We start from the raw sequence: 7,879 nt of genomic DNA, 5'->3' as shown, positions 1-7,879 counted from the left end.
ATAGGTGGCAGCTTTATAGTGGTGGATCAACAACATATGGTCTTCGACCGTTGGATATGTCATAAACGCTGTTCAGCGACCCTTATAAAGATCCCTTTCAAGCCAGGGTTTCTACTCCTTGCTACCTTTAGTCTTCAATTTTTTGCGATTTTTCAAACTATTAGTGTCTTCGAGGCCTTTGGTTGGGATTGCGCTTCTTGCTCGTGCTCTCCTTCTGCGTACTACTTTGATCAGGTAACTCCTCTAATTTGGAATCATTTTGCTATCATAGATCTGCGTTAAGGGGTTGCAGGGGTTTTGCAAACCTCGCGAGCAATTATCCCTTTACTCGCTCTCATGCCTACGTATTCTTTCTTATAGGGCAAATGGCACTTGCGTTTCATAAGAAAGATCTTAAGGAAGAGCTGGAGGAACTCTATAAGGAGAAAAATGATCTTGCGTTGGGTTCTGCGATGGTGGATAAGGCAGCCGGGAAGGCCCCAATTGCGCCAACATTAGCTTCCTCTGTCACATGGCCCCTCCCTATGATTGTCGCCACCAAGCCTTTGGTCCCTAGGCCCGCGGAGTCCACTATTTTCGAGGATTTAACTCGGCACAAGAAGAGCAGAAAGGTTCTGAGGGGGAGACTCGACTGTCTGGCGGCTCGAGTCCTGCTGGTCCCGGGAGCTACTCAATTTCGTTTCGAGACCCCGAATTTTGGAGCGACCTCTTTATTGATGCTTACCTCTTTGTCGAGCAAAAGTCTATGCAATTTTATCAAAATTCCTATACACACAACTCGTAAAATACTAAAATAATGGATATTTATATAATCTGTTTTAACATAAATTCTAAAAGATATAACAAGAAACCGTTGGCATAAAGTTGGCTAATACTAATTGTTTGCTTCAAGTTTGATGAAGTAAACAGCTTCACCACGCAGGCTGAAGCTGCTTTAGCCAATTGAGATGTATTCTATTCTCTTTGCATTGCTACGCACTTGAGAGGAAGAAGCTCAAGTTGCTTTCGCCACCTGGGTGTACATCTTTGTTAACTACCATTCGAGTATTCATTGATAAATTTATTGAACACACACGCAATAGTTCATAAATTATGTATATTAAATAAGTGAATCTAAATTTGTGCTTAGACTCGCTCAAAAAGAAAAAATTTAAATCCTAATTATAGAAGAGATCATTATACCCTGCTGTTACCTTGCCAGCCATTGGAAGTTAAATTTCGTCTTCTTTTAGTATTTTCTTTGGGCTCCTAAAATTAAAACCAGAGACCATCTTAAATAACTTATTTTTAGTAAAAGAGACTGTAAATGTGATGCATTGATTGAATTAGCTACACTACACTTGATATGCCATCAACATCCCCCAGCCATTACAATCACAGATGAATGTTAAAATGCTTAGTCTCATCCCCACCAGAAAGCGAGAAAGATCCCTTGGCAGTTGTGTTGCCAAATGCAACACTGACTTGGTATTCACCCAAGAACCCATGGAAGCTGTATGCGCCATGTTCATCGGTCTGGCCCTCTTCAATCCCAGTCCTCCATTCACTGAGCAGCTTGTCGACCACATCCCCAGCTGGATGGTTATGGAAATCATTGTCTGTAAGGCACATCTGGTAGCACCCTTTTGGATGCAGCGCAGTCCACAGCATTATCCCGTTTACAGAACTATGGGAGAAGCCTTCTCTCACTACTTCCTCCAGATAAACAGCCTGAAATTAGCAGAAAGAATAGATCACTCTAGAAATTCATATATGATACAGAAGTGAAATCTCTCCTATATATAAAATCAAATCCTATTTTGTATAAATGGTTATAGATAGCTATAGAAGATCTACATTTGATGGAGTATTCAGCTTGATTGATTTAGTGGAGTATGCATTGTTGCGAGATCATGGATCTAGCTTCGTTAAGGCTAAATCACATTAAATTTTTAATGTTTCTTTTCTCTTGATTTATGTTTGTGTGACCAACACATCACAATAAGTAGTAGCTATAAAGTCTGTTCACCTGCGTTTCTTTGTCAATGGTGCGGCTAATGTCGACCTCTGTAAGCCAAATGGGAAGCCCCAACGTCGAGAGCTTGTCCAGGACGGCTCTCATCAGAGGAAGATTTGGAACTGTGAAATGGCCCTCCAGCCCAACGCCATCCATGGAAACTCCCCCTTCCTTCAGCTCCCTCATCCTTGAAATATACGCATCCACAGTCGAACTCTGATCGCTGCAAGTCTCCACCACATTGAACTCGTTCATGAACAACGTTGCCAGCGGGTCCGATTCATGCGCCTCCTCGAAAAAATTCACGGTGGCATTGGGGCCAAGCCTCTCCTCGTAGAAATCGAAGTGCAGCATTTCGTTGCTGACATCCCAGTGGATGAACTCCTCTCTGTATTTGCTCAGGAGGCTCTGAATCCGAGCTTTGACGGCGAATTCCAGCTCGGCGCCGGTGAGGTTTCGGACCCATTCCGGCGTGTATTTCGGGTCTTCCCAGAAGATGTTGTGGCCTCTGGCGGCTATCTGGTTCGCCCGGACAAATTCCAGCATCTGGTCGGCTATGGTGTAGTTCACCTCCCCCTGTTTCGGCTCCGTCGCGTACCATTTCAGTTCGTTTTCAAACACCGCTGCGTTGAATCGCTCCACGAACCATTTCTACAGCAAATTGTTCGTATGAGAAGAACATCGGGATTCAAAATAATGAATTATATTTATATGGCGGTCGTACAAATTACCTGATAGGGATGATTGCCGAGGATGGTCTTGGCTACGGCGGAGCCAAATGGGAAATCTTTGGCAACCTGTTCGACCGAAACTCTTGCTCCTTTCAGGCTGCCTCCATGACTGTCCGATACGTGAATTGTCACAGCTCGCTTCCTCACCTACAAGATGAAGAAACAGGGCAGAGTTAAGAGTTGCATTGCATCTACTGAATTAATTAATTCATCTTAAGCTCTGCTATTTTTTGCTTCTTACAGTGTCGATTTTATACTGCTGATGAGCTCGCCATTGCTGCTTGGTGAATGGCTGCAAAGAAGAGCTCGCAACCGTTATGTTGACATCTCTGTCGCCTGAACTCTGCAGAGCAAAGAAGGAAGATGGTCACAAACGCTAAGCTCTATTAATTTCAAATTCTAACAAAATCTTCTGAAATTCCTCTGGACCTGAAAGTATAGGAGAGAGATATTGGATGGTGAGCTTAATTCGAATCCGCCTTTGAGAAAAGACCAGCATCCATGCTTGGCTATGACGGTGCCGATGCAATCGTATGTTGTTTGGGCAGTCATCAGGCTGGCTTTTACATGAGCTGAATCCGCACCATCGATCTTGATCCAACCTGTTCCGTTCCAAAGATTTCACAGATTTTGATCAAATCAATTTCAGTGAACAAAAGCTGGATATGAAGAACAAGAAAAATAAGAAACCAACTGGAGAAGCAGTAAAGGGTTGATTTGGTGAGACTGTGCAGCACGAAAGCAGGCCAGTAATCTGAAATTCCGCCGTCCCAGACGATCGGTTGGGCGGCCGGAGCCTGGTCTTTCAGGACTCCTCCATCGTAAAGCGGCGGCTCCGGCTGCTCTTTACACTGTTAAACCAAACCAAGTAACAAAGCCATGGAATGGAAGTGCATTATAATAAGCAAAAACAAAACTACTACTAATAATTAAGTATTGTGATATGATATATTACTAATTTATTTATAAGAATGCTTGGGAAGTGAGAGTGAAGATACTGATCTGTTGGTTAAACATGTAAGGGGCGTTATTATATTTTTAAAACTATTTTGAACGAAGAAAACTGAAATCCAACTCAAAATCAAACTGGCCCAAACGAATGCAAGCAAGTTTGTCTTTGTCAATGCAGCAGGTTGGTAAAACTGTGTCATTTACTGCCTCGACACCTAACACAGCCTGGGCAGTTGAATGAATAATGGAAACCACAGCTAAGACTAAGAGGTTGATAACTAACATTATTGGCCAAGCAAAATAATTTTGATACCTAAAAGAAAAATCACTCAAAATAACATATTAAAAATTTTCCTTAATTATGGGCTGTATATATATATATATTTATCATATATTAAGGAGACATTTATGGGCGGTTAGAACTGATAAGAAAAGGCCAATGTTTCATGTTTACCTTGGAGAAAGCATAAGAATCGTACAGAGGCCCCTCTGCAGTGAAGAAGACAACAAATTAATTCAGAAGCCCATTAAAGGGTTTATATATATCTGTGAAATGGACGTGTAAGTGGGAACACAGTGAGAGAGAGAGAGAGAGAGAGAGAGAGAACCATATGGAGAAGCCATTGAAGAGCCATAGAAGAAGAGGAGGAGGAGGATGCAGAGGGAAGACGAATGAGCCGCTTGCATAATACTCTTTCTTTTCTGGTTAGAATGGATGTCGAGCCTCGGCCTCGCAGAGCTTCTATCTATTTATAGTGTCTGTGTGTGTTTTGTGGGGGTGGGGGGGCAAATTACTGGAAATGGACATGGGTTTTGATTTGTTAGTCCAAATATTGAGAGAGAAAGGGGGAGAGAGAGAGAGAGAGAGAGAGGAATCACAAGGGAAACAGTGGATGGTAGTCGGACCATGCCTGGATTTGGGTGGTGTACTCACATGCTATGTTATAGCAGTAGACCTTTGTTGGGAGAAAATTTATTAAAATAACTTCTTTTCTTTTTGTAGTTGTGGCTATTTAATGAGATGATTAGATACTGATAATACTCAAATAAACGGAAATGGAATCATATATATAATCAAACATAATGACGTGAGAATATTTATTAATTTATTCTTAAAAGAATAATAAACTCATCGTATTGTATCATTAAATGATAATTTTATCTAAATTTAGTACGAAAATATTCTCTTAATTCAAAATCATCAAGTTTGAGAACCTCCAAAATAAAAACTCCAAACATCTTGATTCCCTTATTTATATAAAAACATGAAATTCTTACAAATAAACCAAACAACTATAAGTATTTAATAGATTTTTTACTTCTCATTTATTGTATTGATTTAAGAGTCGGAGACTATATCAAGAGAACAAGTTTCACATATTCTTGCAAATGTTTATGTCAAGACAGAGGTAATAATGATTGGTCCCAAAAATCATCATCATATATAAATATAAGAATTTAACGTGAAGAATTTTTTTAATGTAAAAAAAAAATTACAAGTCAAACTTTGATAAAAAATTTACTGTAAAAAAAAAATAACAAGTACAAGAAGTCAAGTTTAAAATGACTTCACAATAATTAAATAACTCCTCCTTATAATTAACTTTAGAGTAAATATAAATAAAACCCTAAAGAATTTAGAAAATCTCATCTAATTAATTAAAAATAACTAATGATATCACATAAATTAAAATAAAGATGTTTCATTATACAAATCTACTATATAAAATATTATTTGCAATAATAGTAATTGTTCGTTCCGATCCAAAAAAAAGTGGTCAGACATGATCTCGCAACGATAAAAGAATAGATTTTGAGAGGTGACTAACACCGACAAACAATACAGTCCAATAATAATCAAAATTTTAATGCAATTTGGTTACAACCACAAAATTATCAAAATTAATTTCCCAACAAAGGAGAGGACGCAGACAGAAGTTGAGAATAAAAACATACTCCCTAGAATTCAACGTCACGTAGGCTGAATAGAAATCTCATTTGAAGTGGCCTTCGCGGAAACCAAGAGATGCACTTAGGATAAGAACTTGTATAATAAGTCTCCAAGTACGAACCAACTTCATCTCACCAAATCCAACTCAAATTCAACGACAGTATTAAATTATAATTTAATAATTATAATTATTTCTTTATTTAATAAAATTACTCTAATGAGTTAAGATAATATATGTATCAACTTATACATAGAGAAAACCCAATAAATCTCTGCCTTCTAATCCATATGAGGTGATCGGTGATCACAACCTTCCTTTTGCAACTCATCAGAACGAATTTTTTCAAATTACAATAGCCAAACCATCATGAATCTAATCTAATAACACTTTACATCAATGTGTTTTGACCTCAAATTAGAAGTTGGATTTTTGTTGAGAGGTGAATGGTATTGTAGACTTATCAATGGGTTGGGTCTGGCCCGAACCCGATTTGTTCCAAATCCACAAAGTCCATATCCATTTTATAATGGACCTTGCAACTCATCAGAACGAATTTTTTCAAATTACAATAGCCAAACCATCATGAATCTAATCTAATAACACTTTACATCAATGTGTTTTGACCTCAAATTAGAAGTTGGATTTTTGTTGAGAGGTGAATGGTATTGTAGACTTATCAATGGGTTGGGTCTGGCCCGAACCCGATTTGTTCCAAATCCACAAAGTCCATATCCATTTTATAATGGACCCAAGCCATACCCGTTAGATCTATTTATTAAGGGGGTGTTTGTTAATCAAGATAAGAGGAAGAAAATATCAAATATGGGAAGTATTTCGGATGTTTGGTCTTTTCAACGTGTTTGTTAAGGTTATCTGACCATTTTCAGAAAAGGTCTCACGTGACCTCTTATCTCCCCCTTTCAAGATAAATTTATCCGACTTCTTCCCTCAGATAAATTTATCTGGCTCTTTCAAGATAAGACTCAATTACTTATCTACCCCTTGTAAGATAATTTGTAATACCCCGAGAGCCCAGAGAAGTTAGAATATATCGAGGATAGTGTAAGAAAGGAAACAACACAATGTAATACCCCGAGGGCCCAGAGAAGTTAGTATATATCGAGGATAGTGTAAGAAAGGAAACAACACCAGCTGGATACCTTTTGGGCTGAATGTTGGCAAAGAACTCCCAAGTTAAGCGTGCTTGACCTGGGGTAATCTAGGGATGGGTGACCCCCCTGGGAAGTTCGTGTAGGCCCATCAGGGTAAGTTGTTCCGATTCTTCCTATCGCTCGAGCGGGATGTTACAGGTGGTATCAGAGCCGACCCTTGGCGAAAGCGGTCCGATGAGGGCGGGGAGTGGCGCCGGGGCTCGAGGGTCTGTACAAGGAGCGGCTTCTGGCAGGCTTCTAGGATGGCAGCCCCCAAGGGGAGAAGGTCTGGGACCAGTTGTAAGGTCGCATGACGAGGACGTCATGTGCTTAAGGGGGGGAGAATGTAATACCCTGAGGGCCCAGAGAAGTTAGTATATATCGAGGATAGTGTAAGAAAGGAAACAACACCAGCTGGATACCTTTTGGGCTGAATGTTGGCAAAGAACTCCCAAGTTAAGCGTGCTTGACCTGGGGTAATCCAGGGATGGGTGACCCCCCTGGGAAGTTCGTGTAGGCCCATCAGGGTAAGTTGTTCCGATTCTTCCTATCACTCGAGCGGGATGTTACATAATTAATGTCATTTAATGCATTTTAAAGATTTAAATTTATTAAAAAACTTATTTATTTAACTCTTATCATTAATATTATTTAATATATTTTTAAATTATTATATGTTTTGACAATTTTTAAAATTTAAATGACATTATTCATTTCATTGATTTTTAAAATTTAAATTTCTCTCTATATATATATATTTTATTAACTAATATAATTCATTTCATCAATTTTTAAATTATTTAGGTGGAATTATTGTAATTCTAACAATTATTATTTATACTTTTCAACTTTTTTTAAATTTATTTTTGAACATGAATTTAGAAAATAAAATATTATTTTTTATTTTAATCTTAATTTTTTTGACAATTCATATTAATCATAAAATACTATTTTAATCATAAATTTGGTAATAGGGATATTTTGGTAAAAAAATCCTTATCTTGGTGCTTATTATATATATTAACAAACACATGAAAAGAAAAAGTACAGTTACCAATGGATTCTAAAAAATTTAACAAACAGTCTAATAGAAATCTT

The 7,879-nt window shown here is 38.2% G+C and overlaps 1 protein-coding gene across 1 annotated transcript; it reads right to left on the bottom strand.

Moving 5' to 3' along the window:
- Positions 1-1,265: 1,265 nt before the first annotated feature.
- Positions 1,266-4,599, bottom strand: LOC127801185 (endo-1,4-beta-xylanase 5-like). The gene is made up of 8 exons (XM_052336091.1): positions 4,287-4,599; positions 4,133-4,167; positions 3,422-3,578; positions 3,157-3,329; positions 2,969-3,070; positions 2,728-2,874; positions 2,009-2,647; positions 1,266-1,710 (listed from the first exon to the last, which is right to left on the bottom strand). The coding sequence occupies exons 1-8, from the start codon at positions 4,363-4,365 to the stop codon at positions 1,375-1,377; spliced, it is 1,668 nt and encodes a 555-aa protein (XP_052192051.1). The 5' UTR covers positions 4,366-4,599; the 3' UTR covers positions 1,266-1,374.
- Positions 4,600-7,879: the final 3,280 nt, after the last annotated feature.

The sequence above is a fragment of the Diospyros lotus genome, chromosome 5 (genome assembly GCF_014633365.1).
Source record: "Diospyros lotus cultivar Yz01 chromosome 5, ASM1463336v1, whole genome shotgun sequence".
NCBI classification, from domain to species: Eukaryota; Viridiplantae; Streptophyta; class Magnoliopsida; order Ericales; family Ebenaceae; genus Diospyros; species Diospyros lotus.
The sequence above is the reverse complement of the archived record's forward strand: the minus strand, read 5'-3'. Positions and strand labels throughout refer to the sequence as shown.